Source organism: Epargyreus clarus, unplaced genomic scaffold, assembly GCF_041222505.1.
Source record: "Epargyreus clarus isolate Ecla_fem2 unplaced genomic scaffold, WU_Ecla_fem_2.2 ptg000003l, whole genome shotgun sequence".
In the NCBI taxonomy this organism is placed as follows: Eukaryota; Metazoa; Arthropoda; class Insecta; order Lepidoptera; family Hesperiidae; genus Epargyreus; species Epargyreus clarus.
In genome coordinates, this window is record NW_027332211.1 from 4,823,242 (window position 1) to 4,844,343 (window position 21,102).

At 35.1% G+C, this 21,102-nt stretch overlaps 1 protein-coding gene across 5 annotated transcripts in view; it reads left to right on the forward strand.

Moving 5' to 3' along the window:
- capt (adenylyl cyclase-associated protein 1) overlaps positions 1–21,102 on the forward strand; it is a 51,575-nt gene that overhangs the window by 14,310 nt on the left and 16,163 nt on the right. For 4 of the 5 annotated variants that reach the window (XM_073084528.1, XM_073084540.1, XM_073084511.1 and 1 more), the window contains exons 2-5: positions 8,412–8,650; positions 13,466–13,551; positions 13,960–14,342; positions 19,369–19,515. In XM_073084528.1, the coding sequence (XP_072940629.1) occupies positions 8,618–8,650; positions 13,466–13,551; positions 13,960–14,342; positions 19,369–19,515 (649 nt within the window). In that variant the 5' untranslated portion in view covers positions 8,412–8,617. Of the gene's footprint in view, positions 1–5,822; positions 6,386–8,411; positions 8,651–13,465; positions 13,552–13,959; positions 14,343–19,368; positions 19,516–21,102 lie in introns of those variants that run through there. The other variant, XM_073084519.1, reaches the window with a different exon arrangement.

A 21,102-nucleotide genomic window follows, 5' to 3' on the forward strand; every position in this document is an offset into this window, starting at 1 on the left:
GACTGGCTAATGTTTGCTTAATTAGCCTCATAATTTACAGCTTTAATCTAATTCAGCTTGATTGCTAATCGTTAAATCTGTGTGTGTTCCATTCGGCTAGTTTGTAGGCTGAACTTTTAGGCGTTATATTTCTTCTAGCATAAGGTTGAGTATTCCAGACATTCTCTGCACATGTGTTATTTTAAATAGGCTAGTTACTCGATTTGCTTGTTTTTGAAATAACATTCAATAAAAACATAATTGATTATTAAAAAAACTATCATTAACGATGAAATTTTGACAAGGCGTACTTTAACAAAAAGTTAAGTAGCTTTCCCTGTTTAGTTTATTGATTGATACTCTTTTTTGTGTATAGCTAATACATTGATAATAAAAAATAGTTAACAATAAAAAAATCCTCAAATTTTCTATAATACTCATTGTAGAATTACAACCTCAAGGCGAAATCTAGTTATACTCATTATCAACAACAAAATCTCTCGAGGCGTGAACTGTCATCTTTTCAATAGTTTCTGTCATAACCATAATGGCTTTCACATCCCACGTACAAAGAAAATTGATTTTGTTTCCAGAATTGGTGTGTAGCTTAATTTTGTTTATTCACAAATTCTCGTTATTTTTAGGGATTTTCTTATGTTTAACGAAAACTTCTTATATTTTTAGTGTGTTACACTAATGCTTTTCTGAAGTAGAAAATTTTCATATTGTCAAAATTTATGCTTTCTTATTCAAAGTTGAAGAATTTCCGTACAAGTTGTCTAATGAAAGTAGAATTAACTTGTATATTCATTTAATTGACTATTGAGTTAGAAATGGTCTCATCTGATAGAGAAAGCACATGTGTTTTATTGGCGCTCTTTGACCCGGAGAAACGATTACCTATTGTCTACATCTTTACTCGAGTGGAAACTAATTTGTCGAACGTCATTCTCTTTCCATGGCGTTGGAATTAATTATGTGTATATGTACTCAATGTTATATGTGGGTTCTGTTTACACATTATGATGCTTGACGTTTTCTACACTTATAGCGCCAAATTAATCTTTGTCGCAAGTGCCATGGATCCCTGAACCCAGAACGATGACATAAATCCCCATTAATCATTCAGATATCTGCCTGGTCGAGGTGGCTTTGATCCTCGAACCTTCTTCATATCCTTTAAACAGTATTAGTTTTCTTATTATCCTTCAGGATCGCAGGTATGATACCTTGTTCTTTTTGTAAATATGTGTCGTAAATCGTAATAACAAAGGATTGCCAACGATAACAACAATATACGATAAAGGAAAAGATAAGCTCAAAATAAATGGATAGAAACGAACATAACATTCTTGTAGAGAAAAATATTTGATGTTTGTTAGACAGAAAAAACATTAGAAGTTTGGATAATAAACGAGTTTAATGAAATGGCAATGACTTTATACGACACGTATTAGATTTTATGCTTAGGAATTCTTGTCATGTTATTTATGACAAGAATATATGTGAAAAATTGTAATATAAGAATGCAATTTGGTAAAGTATCAGCACTTTGCATCGCAGTGCCGCATAACAATATGTTGTGTTCATCTCGCAAAGTGTATAAGACATTTACTCTACCCTGAGGATACAAAATCGATATACGATGCTGTAGGAAAACTAGCTAACTTATGGAAGGAGAAAAAATTGACGGAATTTACTGCTAGAATTTAGATAATAATCGAAGTTGAAGCCCTGTCCATTGATGTCACATGTCACAGTACAGTCTAAAAAATATTGCCTAATTTATATATAGACTGGAGTCTTTTTATAATGACTCCATATTTTTGGTTATGTTTTGACGTCTGGATCCGTTAAAATACTGTTAAATATTTAAATTTTGCGAAAATACCTACTCTACTGTTACACCAAAACATGTATCGATAGATATTTATCTTATGTTTGTATAATTAATTAACTATTGCATTAATCTTCTATGTATTTATATGTTATGCTATTTTAATACATACAGTAACATCACGGTCTATTTACTCGCTTTAGTGCTAAGATTCCACCAAGATGAACAAAAACTTGCAACATCCGCAACATTCGAGCTCATTAAATTTCCGCCTCATTATCATCTTAGTCTTTTGCAGTGAGTTTATTTGCTGGTTAACGGCATTGTTTCAGTTAGAACCAATTATGTACTACGCGTTAGAACAAGTAAACAAGTAATAATTGTTCGGTTGGTCGAAGAATTTCATGCTTCTGTTATAAAATGAAAATGGCAGATCCCGTTCATTCTCAATGTCTCGTTTTGACCTGGCTGGCACTTCTCCCATCCCATACGTAATATAAATATAGCGCTGAATATTACTAAAACCCACCATTCTGACAACACTCCTTATTATAGCCCTCGGTAACAGTGTAAACACTTTCAAGCGTACATTAATTCTTTAGCGACAGTTTGTAGGTCACCAGGGAGGTGTACTTATGTGCTCTACAACTTTGTAATTTAACACAATCACGAGTATGTATTACTCACTGTTTAATGTACGAAAATATATAACTCGTTTCGCGCACTTGAGAAAAAAGTATGCCGCCGTTAAAAATGTGTAAGGCTGACTTTAGATAAAGGTAACGAAAGTAGTACAAGCGGACTGGAGTCCATTAATTATTTGCTAACTTCATGTCACCGTAGTCACAAGTAGAGCGCTATCGGGCAAAAATGTTAACTACGTATTTCATAGTTATATAAACATAATATTTTTTAAAACATATTTTTATTCTTCTTGTGATATTTCATATAGGGAATTGATCGTGTAATGTAATAAATTTTGCAACTCGATCCAATTTAACGGAGTACGTGGAATGGCCTGTAGCGTCGCTTTTGAGTGTATCCCAATTATAAAAAATGGAACGGTTAATGTTTGATAGGATTGTACGTTTGTTTCAGGTAAATAAATAATTTAAATGGAACGTATATTAAGTTCTGTGTCGTTTAAGTATGCCGTTTATTTTTTAAATATTTCGTTTAGGCTCTGGATTAAAACACTTACAACCACGTTATTTCTACCTATGATGTTGAACAATAGTGTTTGTTCTGCTTTGTTATTTAGAGTGATCTTAAAACTAGCGACGGTAAGGGTTCATGGTATCCAGTTGTCATAAGGTGAACACCGTTCAGATACTACTATCTGATTTGGCCAATCGTCATGATTGTTCTCAGTAACTACTCTATTCCAGAATATGTCCTTTTGCTACTTGAAGAAGCATACATAATAAAACTTTGGAGCTAAACTGAAGGGTAATCGTTAGCCTATTCGATACGACAATATCTGCAAGAAATATTGCCCTTTTTATCGCAAACCCTTTTTTTTTTCAACATCATATTAAATTGCACAGGACGTTACATTGACGGATCACATCATGTTTATTGTGCTTAAGATGGAATTGCGTTAAGGTCCCAATAAGGGTGTGACAGAGCGGTACCTACCTACAGGTCAAACGACACAGTTCCACAAGACCACTCCGCGCGTAGTAACAAGCCGTCGCTCGTTAGTGCAACAGATGGTTCTTGATTCTTGAGTACTAATGTACAATATGTTCTGTATATGTATTATTTTTACTGTTTCCATACTGAAAAAGATTAATTGGACAAGCTCGATGCTTTAAAAGAATATTATATTACCATAATAAATATAGTTAACGACCGAATGTAATTTCTACAGTAATGTTAATAACTACATGACATGTGATTAATTTTGTGTTTAGAAATTCTGGTCGTATATGATATCTGGTCGTATATCATTTTAAGCACGGTGTCGTTGCAGCATGCTTATTTGAAGAGAATATTAATTGTAATAATTCCTTCTCTGTGGCTGAGTACACTTGCGGTGAAATTGACTTCGAATATTTTTAAAGTTTTACTGGAAATTAAAAGAATCGTTAATTCTTTTATACCGTATATATGAAATATGAGGTACATCCACAATGTAATGTTTGCATGTATGCCGAATGCTCTGCTGTTTACAAAATGGCGAATGCTCTGCGGAATTAAATGCAATATGCCGATATTCCATGACTTCAATGTTTGTAACGCCCGTATATGAATTGATTTACTAAAATGTTTATTATTTACTCTACGTCAACAAACTGTTTAAATATTACCTATCGAAAGTTCAAATTGTTTGTAATATTGTTATGAATTCTCAATAACCTATCAGGCGGTTTGCAAACTCCAAAAAGTGCTTCGACATTGTTTTGTTTGGTAATCACAAAATTTGTGCGTAAACGAAAAAGTAATTTAGCGCAAAGTGGCGCTAAGTTTATTTAAACGATATTCCGATAAGGCGAGCGAGATAACCGTGAATCTGCCCATCGGGATTAATGTTCCCAACCTTCCGAATGGATTATAAGTATTCGTTTTTGTACAATCGTAAACAGTATTACGTAATGGCGTTACTCATTTAAACCGGCCTTGGCCATGTACCCGAAAATAAATAACACCAACTGTTCGCCGCTCTTTATGCATCCACTGTGAAGCTAATTGGTACTTTTTATGTAATTGAAGCGGCGATGCAGTCGAACCACAAAATGTTTTAGCACTTTTAGAACCTTTGAAATACTCTTTAATATCTCGCGTATAAAAATTCGTAATATCACTTAATTGAACGATAAATATTTTAATTTACATCGCGTTCTTAATTTCGTTGAAAATAGAATTTTGGTCAAACAAGATTACCTAATTTGACGCCTTTATACCTGTGGTAATGAAATTGCTTTTAATAAAAATATTAATAATGTTTAATGGTATAAAAGGTTTTAAATGTTATTACTGGGATTTTCCATGGATTTTGATGATTCTACGCTTGTGGATACAGAATTGAATCGATGCCAATTTTCCTCAATATACCCTTTTAATGTTATTAAAAATCCCAGTGGTGCAGATAGGTATCCGCTCGCCATTCTTGAGATTAATATATTTTTTTTTTATAATATAAGAGTAGCAGACGAGCATGCAGTCCACCTGATGGTAAGTGGCTACTGCCGCCCATGGACATCTGTAATCAACCCCAGATAGGATTTAGATATTCCTACCTGTGGTCGGCCACAGATGCGCCGCCACCCCTGAGGACTACGCTGGAACGCCTCGCAAAAGTCTGTCTCCCTTACCACACCCTTCAAACCGGAACACAGCAGCGCCTAACACTGCTGTTATTAGGTAGAAATAGGTGTGGCGGTGGTGCCGCCGGAGTCGAACCACAAAGGGTTCTACCACCTTCAACCCAATTTGAAAGATTTGATGCCTATTGACATCTACCTACATACCTACATACATACCTACATATCGCTTGCTCTAATGTTGAATAAAAAGTCTATAGAATTTTTGGTGTCCATGCTGTTGACCATCAAGCAGCAGCTTTGAATTTTTATGAGAAGATTCATACAGACTAGTAAAAGATTCATGGTAATTGTACTAAGTTCTCATACATAATATATAAAACAAATTGTAATTTTACTCTGACCGTTTACTTCAGACTGAGTTCAGCCTTTTTGTTTCATAAAAAAATATTTATGTAGTTGTCCTGCCGCAATTCGAAATTTGACGATTTATGTAGGCAATATGTGTCTAATTTCGGACTTTGGTAGACAATCATTGGTTATGAGTTAATATTAGTAATATTACTAACTGGCGTTATATTGTCGAAATGTAACGATTGGTATTGTGTCCGCGTCATACCAATATTATCAAACATGCCACGCCATAAGCCCCGCGACAAGCCCGCGTCCGGTTGACAACGCAGGCAATTCCTGTACAGTTTAAACATTTTAATTTGAACGTTAATGAGTCGTTGACACGTCTTTTAATCCCTCCTCACAACATATAACTGTTTTGTGAGCAATAAAATTGTATTTATTTTGTCTCTCGGTGATACATTGAGTGGCACTTGATCTTTCAACGTTCCTTTCTAAATTAATTTAAAATATTTATGTGAATGTGAAGTGCAGTGAATATAGATAAAAGTAACATTTCGTGCGCTAGCTACGTTTTAAAACAAAGTGACAATAATTAAAGCAAATATACATAACGTTTGTGGTTGCAATAATGCTATTTCTTTATCTCGTATTTTGTCACATTACCAAGTAATATTTATCGTATCATATCTCTGACGATTACGACTTTGTCATTTGATAGTGTACGCTCAATCGGCGTAACATTACCCGCGGTTGCAGACAGCAGTTGTCGCGTTTTGTTCGACATTACTTTAACTATTGAAGCAAGTTAATTTTGCCATTATGGAGAGTGAAAGTGTTGCAAAGAACATGCGGCATCTCATAAAATTGTTCGAGTCGCAAGGTAGTCTTCACGAAGAGGCATTAAATGTTGTTAATAAACCCGACTCCGATGACGCTAATTCACACGGTATGTAGTAATTTAGATGCTTGTTTATTCCATGACCTCTATGGTGTACAATTCAATTGTTAGTACAAAAACAAAGCTCCTTTGTAATAAACATTTTAATCATATCTGACAACATAAAGAATCCGCTAACAATAAACAAAGTCTATGTTACAAAGAAAATTTCGGAGATAAAACAGTTTATGTTTAGCGAGTTCCATTCCATTTGAAGCCTTTTATATATAAGTTTTACTTCGTGCAATTTAATATTGAAATTACTTGAATTTTTATGACATGAGTAATAAGTACGAAAGAAGTATTAGCATTCATAAACATTTAGCAAGATATGGTAAACTCTTTGGAATGGAATTTTGTAAATACCTAAATACCTGAGTGTTATACGTTATGTTCTCAAAAGTGTCTAAGCCTGCCAATTTGCACTTTTTTGCAAAATTCAAGCAGCAAAGGGACATGCAGTAGACCGGAATCCACACCTTTCCATCTATACGTAGGAACTGCTTCACGTTTGAAATAGGTGTGGCGGTTGTATTTCCCTGGTGGATCCATACTAGCTCTATTACAATTCAAACTTAAACGACCACTTCTCTAGGCTAGTGTCAGACTATGGTCTAAACTCTTCTCATTGTCTAAGAAGGACCATGTCCTAAAGTGTAGCGGTACTTAATTGAGACTGAATAACAAAATCTCCTAATATAATCTAAAGTGATTCCACCACAGATTAATGGTACGTAGAAAGTGTAATTAATTAAGCGTGCTATCTGTTATTCATAGACTGATATGTAACACGAGATGGGTATGTGAGTGATTCATCCATTCTTAATATACTTGCGGTTATGCGTCACCAGTATCGGTCAACAGTAAATTAATCGCCTAGTTTGGTTTATCTTGTCATACTTCGTTCAATATGCTAAACACATACACACAAATACATTAGTACTATAAATTACTCTTTTAAAGCAGTAGGCACGATCGTGCTCTATTAATTATTATTTATGGGGAATATGCATCAATATTTACAGTTTTAGGATCTACACGGCCCAAACCTCTATAGAAAGGATAATAACTAAAGTCTACTACTAAGCCTCCGCTTCTGTCCGTCTGTCACAGGGCTCTATCTCTTGAACCGTAATAGACAGTCACTTGGAATTTTAACAAAGTATGTATAAGTGTCGCCGCTACAATGATAAAAATAAAAAAAATGAAAATGAATGGCGGTCATTTTCAAAATGCTATACTTGTTTGTATGACTGCTATGATAATAAATGCTAAAAAAATAAAAATAAAAAATGAAAATTGATGCTACGGAATCCTTCGTATGCGAATTCGGGTTGCACTGGGCCAAATATTTAAAATTTTCACACTAAAGTGCGAAGTGAGTGGCACGGTAGTAGGTATGTTATGTAGATATCGGATAAATAAATAAGTATACGTATGTAACTTTAAAGCCGGCAAGCTCCCTCGTGGTTCGGATACGTGATTCGAATACCCTTTCTTGCTTCATAGCAACCTTGTTTGCTGTATTTTAATATCATGAAAAAAGTGATTGTGGATGTGATGTGATTTCAGATCGAACTCATTTTCTCTTGAAAGTCGTTACTTGCACTATTGAAGGAGTAGTATTTGTGATCAACTTCAGATAGAACTTCGGTTCTATTTGAAGTTCATGAGACTGTTGTAGGTACTGACAACTCACAAACATAAAGCCGTATACCACTTCCAATGGTGGATACAAAGGGCTCTAGCCCTGAAAACCTTTAGGAATCGCCCCTTTTTTCGCAGACTTTTGACTTTGGAGACTTTATTTCTGCTCATAGGAAGACCGCTTTTTCGTGGTCTTACGAGTACTTTTAGGGAGAGCGACTAATCAAGCTCCTAGCATACGAAAATGCCCCACATATGCATACCTAAATGTAACAAATACAAGTACACATTACTGAAGTATTATTATAGCTCTTGCGAAACCCAAATAATCCGCATCTGCACACCTCTGTGTAAGAAATACTTAAGTAATCTGTTAATTTTGCCTCAGGTGGTGAAGTCGAGTCGTCAGCTGCAGGCCAGAGCCCAGCTGCGGAGCTAGAAGCGTTGATCGAGCGGCTGGAGAGCGTCACCTCGCGGTTGGAGCGGCTGCCGATATTGCGCGCGCGCACGCCCACCCCGCCGCGCTCGCCCGCGCCGTCGCCCGTCTGCATCGTCACACCACCACCCCTGATACAAGAGATCGTAGTGGACAGCATGAGTGTCAACGGGTACCAGGATTTGGTGCAGGTATGCTTGTTTTGATGACCAACCATTTATCCCACATTTTAACGTAATAATTTGAGGTGTCATTGGATTTGTCCAATTGTGGGAGTGACATAGATTATATTTAAATAGTGGGCTTATTGTTTTTATGCAATTTAATTTTGTTCGATTACGAGAAAATGTTCTGTTGGAAAATATCATAATTGTAGGTTCCGATGTTTTGACAAATTTGCGATTTTGGCTGCATACAGATTTTTACTTTGAAAGCGATTAGTAATCAGAAATGTAGTACATTACCACCTCTAGTTAAAATATTGAAAATGTTTTCGCTTGGATGCAAAAATCCATCTTGTAGCTCCATAAAATAGAGCATATTTGTATGTTTGTTTTTTAATAATACAAAGCATCTGCTAATTATGGTTCAAAAATAATATATCAATCACTAAATTAGGTTAAAATACAGCGCACTTGGCTAAGGTGTATTTATAAGTCTTGTAGGAAAGTGGTGATAATTAACATACTGTTCGTGAGCAGAAATTATATTTGCTTTGAACTCTGGGTGTTTTAATTAGGAACATAAATTACGGTGAACATGTTTGTGTGGATTTTAAAGTTGTTTCTTTGAACTTCAAGCTGCTGTGAGGTACATTCCATTAGTATAATATAAGCATTTGGTATTTTATGTTAGTATCCACTCAAAGGGTGTATTTCTAGGTATTAATACTACTTAACTTACAGAATAGATAGGTACTACGTATAATGTATTAATTAACCACCACAAAGGGAATCTCCAAGAATCTAAGGTCATCTTTGACAGAGTTAAGAAAAACAACAAACCGACAAAGCTAAATATATTACATCCTACGGGCAGGAGATTTTTTGAAGAAATTTTAGCACTGATTCTATATATATTAGGTAGTATTAGAGTAGTTCTGCTTTACACGTGTTGGTTGTTCGTGCTACTGTGTTACAGCCTATTCGATTGTATCGATCTTATTCGATACGGTGGGTTCTATCTTCGGCGTCCAGTGGTTCTAATTCAATCTTTAGATCTAGAAAGTTGTCTGTGATCGACTTGGACTCTTTAGGTAAGATTATATTTGTAGTTAGGTAAGTCTATGGGCGTCAACGACCATTACCATTCGTTAGTAAGTAACTATTAAACCTACAATTTTTTTATTTTTTATTAGGTACTTTTTTAAATATCTTTACAGTTGATACGTACAATATTTTCTGTAGGAACCTGTGTTTTCCGAATTACGAATGTTTTTATATTTTTTTCTGTAAACGTATTCAGTAGCGTCAGCAAACAATCTACCAAATCGGTTTAAGTTAAGTGATCGACAAACAATAATTTAATAAAATGGCCCTTGTTGATTCGATGTCACGGAAGCAAAATAAAAAGATTTACTTTGTTATTTTAGACTTGTTTGTGGTAGTTCCATGTTTGCTGTTTTTCACTTTTGTGTAGGAACCATTTTATTTTAGTCAGACTTCGGTATCTTTTTTTTGTATGTAATCGTATATACAAAAAAAGATCAATCGTATATTTTAACGGTATAATTAGGATTGCATCTGTCCCTGTTGTAAAACTGATAAAACTAGAAATAATAAAATCAACAACAATTGGTTTTCAGGTTAAAGTTTAAAGTTTCCTTATAAACTATGTTTTGTCAATTTGTTGTTTGTTTTGTCAATTGAACTGTAGTTCAATTATTATTTTTTTCCCTGAGTTTGTGTATCGAATATGTCCATTGTCCGTGACACTGACTAGATATCGACATGTCTGTCTTTGAATTGAAATGGATTTATTTTGTGTAGGCCTAGGGGATATTACAAATTGTAAGCGACAGTATTTTTTTCTTATCCTGCTGGATTGGAATTGTACTTGAAGTGACAAATCCGATTACAAACTCCACGGGTGAAGGTGACGCAATTTACCTACAATTTACAATTATTATTTATTTTAATTATTATGTCTCATATTTTTTATCTTATACTTGCTCTTAATTTGCTACTAATATCCAATATGACAAAAACTAATACTTAAGTCTGAGATGTTTTTTTTTTAATTTTTATAAAGGTGATTTACAGCGATAATTAATTAATTGGAAACCCCGAAACTCACTTTGTATTTATAGTAGTAAGAGTAACAAGAATTCTTACTTCATAACAACAAATAATCGAACACGTCTGTTATTACCGAGAATAATTGAATTGACGTAATGCGATCGCATTTTTTTAACAAAAGGATAACAATAAGATGTATTACTCTGTACGCAGCTGCAGGCCACATTATATTAACCTTGTCGCAAATATATTACCCACTTGCTCCGACCAGTAATTGGATAAACAAAGCCGCATATGAGACGCGAGTTAAACTTTGACTTTGGGGTGAAAAGTTTAGAACAAGTAGGTAATTAGGTAGATCAGTTTATGCCACAAGCACGTCAAGTTTACCCACATGTAGGTAACTTAATATTAGTTTTGTCATTCAAACAAAAAGATAAGACTAGGGTTAAACAAAATATTGTAGTTAGGTGTACCAAATTATGCCCATTTGAGTCGTACATATGAGTTATTTTCGCAAACGGATTTACTCTCTAAGAATAACGCACACATATTTTTTTACAATGAAAACCATGCCGATAGCGTTCAGTAGGTACCTACCTAAAAAATCAAACCTCAAAAGAAAAAATAATTTTATCATTAACATAAAGTTGTCAAGTAGGTATAATTTGATATTATAAACATTCCAAAAGATTCGCGAAATCTGCTCACACAATATGAAGATACAAGTATACAACTGCATTTTCTGTTTTGTGTATAATCTTAGTAACGTAGCCAGGCAGAAAAGGTGTCAGACAGGGGCGCCCTTCATCCTACTTTCACACATAACATAGTTATAGTACCCGGACGTGCGCCGCCTGTGTATTTTAGTGATATTTGATAAGACAACCACCCGTCCACAATCCTCACCGCTCGTCGCTTCTGCCTGACCTAAGCCATAGAATAAGTTAAGTGTTCCTAATAGAGCTGTCAAGTGATAAAACATTGTCGAGGATAAAAAAGTTTTCTTACCGCGACCGCACCAATTTGGCAAGTTTTACTTTGGCAAGATATTGCTAACTTTTCAAAGTGAATGAAACTTTGAGGATTAATTATTTTGGTTCGTTTAAACGAACAGACGATATAGAGAAAAATGGGGATTTTTTTAGATTTTGTTTTGATGTATGTGTTAAGAAGTAATTTCCTAGAGCAATAGCAATCAAATTTTAATTTGAATGTTTTAATTATAATGGCGAAAAAAAAAATAAACCAACCCGCCTGAATGTTAATCATAATTTAGAATCATACTACTCTACTTTGACCGGCGTTATGCACTTGACCCCTGTCATTCTAATTATGATCTGCAGTGAATCACTCGTAACATCCGCTTTAAATTTTTTGGCGTATACATACGCATATATCATCTTATACACACATGTGTGTACACATACACATGCAATCCCGATAATGTTTTACATATGTTAACAGGGTTAATGTACTATTCTCCCATTTAAGATAACTAACATTTATATAGTTCAACTGTTTGTCAGATGAAAATTAAATAAGCGATTATTATAAAGGTGCTTATTCACCAGAGCATTTGCCTGTAATGGAACAATCCAAGATTAAATTTTGTGCGTTACGTTACAATACCGTCTCACTGACTGAAATTCATTGGCTTGTAATGTGACAATCCAAAATTTAATAATTTTGAAAAAATCAACCTTACTGTACCATTTCTCATTATATCATTGTAGGTTGCGCACTGTAATGACAATGCTCGAATATTAAATTTTACGTTACAAGCAACTTTGAATGAGGGAGTGCCATAACCGGTTGACTACGAAGCAATTTCACTCCAAATATAGAAGTTAAAATATAAAATATAGAACTTCACTACATTATAAACTATATAAATATAAGATAATAGATTATTGAGTAGAATAATTGAAATCATGATCAATTTCAGTGTACGAGGTGGGAAGTAACTTTCCTTCCACGTCTGATAAACGAGCTTCCCCACCATCTATCATTTTGACGTAAGCCTGCAAGCGATATTTCTGTCTATTCGACAGCCTGATGTGTTAAGTGAAATTAATGAAGTACCTAAGCAAACTGTTTTGCCAAGAAGTAACTAGCTAGCCAAATACATTTGGCTTATTGTTTCTTTGTTTAAGTCGCATGTGGGCGCGATCTTTTAAATGTTTCGGCCCAAAATTAAGCATATTAACAAAGTCGCGGACCGTAGCATAGATCAAAGTAAGCACAAAATTAATGAAGTACCTACGCAAACTGTTTTGCTAAGAAATAACTAGCTAGCCAAATACATTTGGCTTATTGTTTCTTCTTTGTTTAAGCCGTTTATGAGCAATTTTTATAATGTTTCGGCCCAAAATGAAGCATATTAACAAAGTTGCAGACCGTGGCATAGGCCAAAGTAAGTAGTTGTGGGCGTACACAACAAAAATACATACAGCCGAATATAGAACCCCGTCCTTATCGAAGTCGGTTAAAAAGACAACGTGTTAGTTCGAACTGCACTCTGCAGAAAGTCAACGAAAAGAGATCTTTGTCGGCTCTATAAAACGTGCCGCAACACAGTCAGGAAATATATAGGACTATAATTTAATTCAATCTGAAACTTCGTTAATATTAGGCTACCTACTTCTCCTACTTAATGATAAAGACTTTGTATAAATAATAGCCGAGACGAGACGAGCTTAATCTCGTCCATAATTTTGTAAGGAAATACCTAAAGATAAGGTGTCTCATTAGTGTCATTTGTTCCAGGGCCCTCTACGCACCTATCTGCAACTGTCTCAACAGATCGGCGGCGATGTGGCCACCCACGCGAATCTTGTTAACGAGGCTTTTCAGTAAGATTTCTTTTTGTCTTTATCTTTTCAGCGCTACGTTGACATTAAAAATAAAAATGTCCACGAAGTACTTATATAATGCTGATGTTGATGAGTTACAAGATATCTAACTTAAGCATAGTCTTCTTTAGTTTTAAAACTAGTAATAAAGTGCGTTTGACCTTGTGGTAAAGTATCAATGGATGTATAAAATATTAAAATAGACTTCAAAAGGGACGAGGAGACGTCTTTTTCATGAATATATTTACCAACCACCTCGTAGCGCTCCTGGAATGTCTTAAAAGGGGCTAATTTATTATACGAATATATTATAACAAACTTTAAATCTTAACAAGATTTTCGAGAGCAAAATAGTAAATAGCTTCAAGAAAGTTTCTCACATAATTTATCTTTAAATTTATTTATTAGGGAGCAGCTCCGCTACATCCAGCTGGCGGTGTCCCGCGGCAAGCCGTCCGAAGCGGAACAAATGCAGCTGCTGACGCCGACCAGCAACAAGATATCCGCGATCCAGCAGTTCCGCGAGAAGAACCGCGCGTCGCAGTACTTCAACCACCTGTCCGCTATATCCGAGAGCATCCCCGCTTTAGGATGGGTGGCGATATCGCCAACGCCGGCTCCGTACGTGAAGGAGATGAACGATGCCGGCCAGTTCTACACGAACCGTGTGCTGAAGGATTGGAAGGAGAAGAACAAGACCCATGTTGAGTGGTGCCGCGCCTGGGTGCAGCTGCTCACTGAGCTGCAGGCGTACGTCAAACAGTACCACACCACTGGATTGGTTTGGTCCGGTAAGTTTTTTAACCATATTTATATTCGTATCACTGTTCTAATGTTTAGATCGTGACCAGTTATTTCTTAGGATTAAAGGAGTTTTTATCATAGCTTACGAAGCTCATCTTGCCATCATAGGTACACTTCTTGGTAGAATCTCTGAACAATATATTATAAGATGTAGAATAATGTTAGCTTATCTTAGCCATGTTTTTCTTTGCCGGTAAAGAAAGTGAACATTATTAAATACATATATTATTTTAATAAATTGTGTTCGACGACAACTATATGATTTCAACCGAAATTCATTCCTCTTCTGTAGGTACCGTTACACATCGTCCCTTAAAGGTAATTTATAAGTGTTATTAGAAGCAAGATGAATGATTTTTCGGTCTCAAATGACACAAATAGGGACATGAATTATATGAGATGAAAGTCACTTTTTCTCTTTGACAGGCTAAATTCAATAACATGGGTTCCAATGTGTCTTTTATATTTCAAAAATTGATTACCCTCACGAAAGTTTTTCAATTATCTGATCTCATAATTTAACCGTGCTGAAACACTGTTGTAACAAGATAGTTAAATTATACCCAGTTAGTCGCTTTTATAGTCTGTATTTACATATTAATGGAGCTTCAATCTAAGCACGACTGCTTATATTTATTAAAGCTTGCATATATTCATTTTAATAATTTAACATCCAAGTTTCTTTTTTTATGATACATCAATTTTTTTTTACGTATCTAAAGTAGCTCTTTTCAAATAATTGCGACAAAAGTAGTCGCGTTTTTCGGGTCTTTCTATGTACATTTATTTCTATGTTTTTTTTCTAACATATGAGATGTCATTAGATACGCCTCGGTAGGGCGTAACTGGGTAAATTACAATAAAAGAAACTGGTTTTTAATTAGGTTTTTATAGCATATTCGTCTGCTTTACACAGTTTCTTGTTTTTCAAAACATGTAGCTCGTTACGTGTTTTTCGATTATGATTATTTATATCTCAAATTATTATCGTACAAAGTACGAATATAAAATAATACTTTTATAGTATTGTGAGACGCAGTAATATATTAAATGAAAAGTTATTTACGTGTCCCCCTAAGGGTCGTAAACGCAAGCGTACATCGAATAACGACACTGCGTAAAAATTTTACTGCCGGGTTAAGGGCGAAATGTAGTTTATGTTTTAAGTAATGTGAGTGTGCTTATATGCAAATGTATGTATTATATATCAATAAATCATTTTAACGTTAAAGCGTATAGACTATAGACCAAATGTTAAGGGAGAATTTTGTTTTTCTTATTAATCTTATATATAAAATTCTCGCGTCACAATGTTTGTTATCGTACTCTTCCGAAATGGCTTTACCTGTTTTCACCAAATGTTTTATGCATATTCAGTAAGTTTGAGAATCGGCTATTTTTCATACCCCTAAGTGATAAGGGTTGTTCACCCTTAACATTTTTTTTGTTTACATGGCAACACAACTTTTGAGGGGTCAGCTAGAATGAATTCCCTATAAAATTGCAAACTTAAGGTGACTTAAGCTTACAGCTTACGATTGTGATCGTTACACCTATTTCTCTCTTATAGCAGTAGTATAGCGCTGCTGTGTTCAGGTTTGAAGAGTGTGATAAAGAAGAATTAATTAATGAAAAGCTTTGAATATTCATTTTTTGAAGTAGTAAGGTATATGTCATCAATTTTAAGTAGGATCCTTGTCCTTTCGCGGCAGTCATCACTTAACATCAGGTGCGCGACATACCCGTTTGCTATTTGCGTGATGAAAAAGCCGTGTGTTTATCGGTCGGTTCGCCGTGTGGTAAATCTTGTGTCACTTATTTTTGTTTGCAAAACTGAAAATACAAACGAGGGTACAGTTCACTTCATGGTTAAGTGGTCTACTCTCAATTTTTTTTTATAATATAGGAGTAGCAGACGAGCATGCAGTCCACCTGATGGTAAGTGACTACTGACTACTGCCGCCCATGGACATCTGTAATCAACCCCAGATAGGGTTACATATTACTACATGAGGTCGGCCACAGATGCGCCGCTACCCCTGAGGACTAAGCTGGAACGCCTCGGAAAAGTCTGTCTCTCTTACCACACCCTTCAAACCGGAACACAGCAGCGCCTAACACTGCTGTTATTAGGCAGAAATAGGTGTGGCGGTGGTGCCGCCGGAGTCAAACTACAAAGGGTTCTACCACCTTCAAATATAATTACATCTGTAAAAAAAATCCATACAGAACAAGGGTTCTATGTATATGTGCCGATTACTGTTGCGTTGCCGCACCTTTGGACTACAATTATCGTCATTCAAGTCCAGTTAATCAGCCGATATAGACATCCTCCTACGGAAACGCAAGAACTGTTTCACTTTAGGAATACTTGTATCAGTGATTACTCCTCCGTCGAGCCGTACTGGTTCTACAATTTACAAACGTATTTTCCAAATGAATTTACGGCTTAATCACTTAATTGAAACCACGACGGGCAGTGTCATCCACTGTGAACACCTCTATCCTTGAGCAAAAGTCCTATTAAAATCGATTCAGTGCGACATACCACCGTATTTAAATTACGCCAAAGAAGCAGCTTCACACATCCCCGCTCATAGTATTTAGTCACGAAATCTAATGTGTGTAATAGACCTAATTGACATTATTAGGTTCAATATTCTCTACGGAGGCGCTGTGCTCATGTCAGTGGGTGTAATGCAATCACGTCTCTAGATTGCCAATACGAGCGACGCCACGAAATGCAATTGTACTTTAAAGACATTAGACGACAAGGTGGAACAAGATCATTAATATTCACTTCAATGAGCCGTCTTATCAGACAAACGTGTAGATTTGTTTTGTTGCGATTATTATGTGTCAGTGGAGGATTGATGTTTAATTTTCTTTTTTTGAATACAGTCTTCCTTGCGCTCGTTTATATATATATTTGACAACGAATTCTAAGAATAACCTTTGAGAATTTTTAAGATGAATTATTTGCCTACGTGTTGTACAATGTACATATGTATGTACTTTTACAGAACCTTTGTATTTCTGTATTTAAACATAAAATATCTGTATCAACTGTACCAAGTAGGTACATTATTTCACGATGACAAAGCTGTCCTGCTCCCTATATTTTGATGTAGCTGACTTGGCAGCACTGTAAGATTTGTGATCGGTGAAAAATGTAATATTGTTTCAACCGTATTAGATTACTTTATTTTAGATCCTACTCTTTAATTTAATTCCTTAATAATCTCATTTCCTACATTTACACGAATTAATAACAGCAGTTATTTTTAGAACCGGCATCATAAGGCAAAGAAACACATTAGTATTAAATAAATAAAATACCGCATAAATAGGGTTACAAGTAATTAAATTGATATCATAAGTAATCAAATTCATATTTCGGCCCGTCAGCTAATTTAGATGGAGGGTAGAGCCTTAATATTTCGCCCGCTCAGGATTACAGGAGTGCGCTGGTCGGTTTAATATTAAATTGTCGCTCCATCCACATTTTATTGCTAAAGTAGATTAAATAGAAGGTCAAGGCAAGATTACTTTTGTATTAACGTCTCCTTGAAAATTCTTAGGAAAAGTTTACAAGGAAAAGTATTGTTCTTCAACGGGATTCTGTATTACGAACGTTACACATTCGTAATGTTAAGTAGAGCCGTGTATTGAAACCAATGGGCATAATATCAAACAGTGGGTTAACGATCAGTACGTGAATGTATGACAAGTATTTTTCTAAGTAGGAGTTATCATTTAGTTTGTCATTTAACATTCGGTACTTTCCACAATTTGATTGTTAGATATAAACGACAATATGAGATCTTGCACTAATACAGGATGTGTGTGTTTATTTTTCTTATTTATACTCATTTGATTCCTGATCAGAAAAATCTAATTATATAGTGTTAATAATTTTCATCAAGATTAACAACATGACTTTACACATACATTTACTAAAAAAAACACCCTATGTACTAACATTATAGGTAATGTACCTAACATTATAGGTACTACTAACGTTAACATTTCTATTTGCCTATTTTGAAACTGCTAACATTAAATCCTCCCTGTCCGAGGGAATCTCTTATGCGGTCGGCCAAACTGGCATTAAAATTGTGGTTTACCCAGACAGGTATTACGAAACTGTCATATACCGCCGCCGGCTCGTAGGTCGGATGTTATTCTAGGCTTTAATACAACTTAAACTTTTGAACATAATTAACATGGATGTTTTAGATAATATTTATGCCTGAGTTATTAAATCTTAGTAATGAGTTAATTCAGAACTTGTGTTTTCGTTTTATTTCTGGCTTTAGAATAATCATTGCAAGTGATTTGTTTTAGTCCAAAAAATAGTAAATGCTCTGCGATCAATCCACTTCGTGTACGTTCTATTTATTTGGAATGAGCACTGAATAACAATGTCCTCAAATGATCCTTTGCTTCAAGGACAAAGTTATAACAACAACAACAGTTAGGTTTTTAGATAAGAAAACATCAAACGTTGACAGTCCAGAGTCCAACCACGAGTTCTACCACTTTTATAATAAGTCTGTCCAGTGGTAGACTATAAAATCCTGATAAATAAGTCCGTATGAAACGTTTTTCTAGCCTGTGGCCTTGTAGCCCTCTTTTAATACACTTATATCACACTAATTGTTTATTATTTACCATTCTATTTGAAGGATGGTAGAACCCTTTGAGATTCGACACCGGGGGCACCACCGCCTATCCTATTTCTGCCTCAACAGTAGTGTCAAATGCTCCCTGTTCTGGTTTGAAGGGTGTGGTAAGGGAGACATACTTTTCCGAGGCGTTCCAGCTTAGTCCTCAGGGGTAGCGGCGCATCTGTGGCCGACCTCAGTTAGGAATATCTAATCCTATCTGGGGTCGATTACAGATGTCCATGGGCAGCATCATCATCAGGTGGACTGCCTGCTCGTCTGCTACTCCCACATTGTATAAAAAAACCACTAATTATATTTATTAATAATCATATTTGGATCCCAGGCAAGGGCGGTGCCGCGCCGCCGCCGCCGCCCGGGGGCATGCCGCCGCCGCCGCCCGTGCTGCCCGACGTGGACTTCTCCAACATGAGCGTGGACGACCGCAGCGCGCTCTTCGCGGAGATCAACCAGGGCGAGGGGATCACTAGCCGTGAGTATACTATGACTAAGACATATCGCGTACTTGTTAGAATTAAGTTTTCACACTAGTAACAGGGACTATTTCTTGTCTGACCGAATGTGACTGGCTTTTGGATTTCTCCATTTTCTGACCGAATAATAAATGATAAAGGTAATTAGAAAATAAAACTTTTTCTAGAAGTACATAATAAAATCTGATCAGGTGATAAATGATAAAGAAAAAAATTGTATGTTGTTCTTACGTCTGTTTATTAGGGCACACGGACGCTACCATTCCGCCCCCGCTATTCACTGGCGAAAGAAATTTCTTACAGAACTAAGTAGTGCCTTTATGTTCTTTTCTTTTGCCTTTATATTGTGTGTACATAAATTATTATATAAATAAATAAAACCGCTGAGTTTCTTGTCGTCTCAGTTTAGATCGTCAACAACTTTAGAAGTCTAAGTATTTCGTATTCGACTTATGTGGAAATACGGACGCTCTTACTTATTTTCCAGCGAACTGTTATGAACTCTAATATTATTCTTATTCAAATAATGACAAAGGATATTTCTTACCAACTTTGTATGATGTACGATCCTTGTTATTATGGACATTATTATATCATATGTGACAGTTGGAGATAAAACATTCACTTGCTCATTCATTCAGTAACCATTTAATATGTAGTAGATAGAATGACCATATTTCTTTATCATTTAAATATAGAGTATTTACGTTATACCGCATGCGTTAAAAAGCTATAAAGTTATTTAGTATGTGATCCCAGATACCATTAATTATTGTGATATCTGTTTAGCATACTATATCAATTATTTATTATTCTTAAAACACGTAGACATAGAACAACAAACATATTAATAAAACTAAAAAAATATTGTAAGACATTATGTTGACAATGTTAAAATGGTTTCGTTGTATACAAAGTTGTTGTAATATTAACAAGTAGATATCTACGTATATAACAACGTTACGTTGGAGTGTTTGTGGAGACTGAATTGAATTTTTCATTAACAATACGTTGTAGAGATATCTCTGCTCTCAGTGGTGCTTATAATGGATGCGAAAATAAAATAGAACTCAATGAATATACCTGGTGAAGCAAAAAGTTTATGTTTTGTCTGGGTAATGTTTTAACGTTTGATTATTTAGATTTCTTTTTGATGTTATTTTCAGGCGCATGTCAGAATACTATAATAATATCTTATGACATTTTCGTTACTATAAAATTTCGTTTATTAATTAATAAATTATATTTTAATTTAAATAATTTAATTGAAGTGCATTTGCACTTTCTTTACAAATACAGCCATTGAAGATTTCAAATATTTATTTCATTTTTAGCGAAGAATTTTATTATAAAACGCTTGGGGCGCTTTGAGACAACACTGAAAGTTTCAACAGTTTGTATATAAATTCGTCTTTAACCGATCCAGCTCTATCTGCGACTCTTACAACGTCTAGACACATAAAGTTAGGGTTGTCATTCTTTCATATGAATGATTTTTTATATAAAACATAGAGTATTGGCAAAATAATTTTATGAGAAAACTTAGAGATCAATAATTATATTATTTTAGTACTATTTAACTAAAC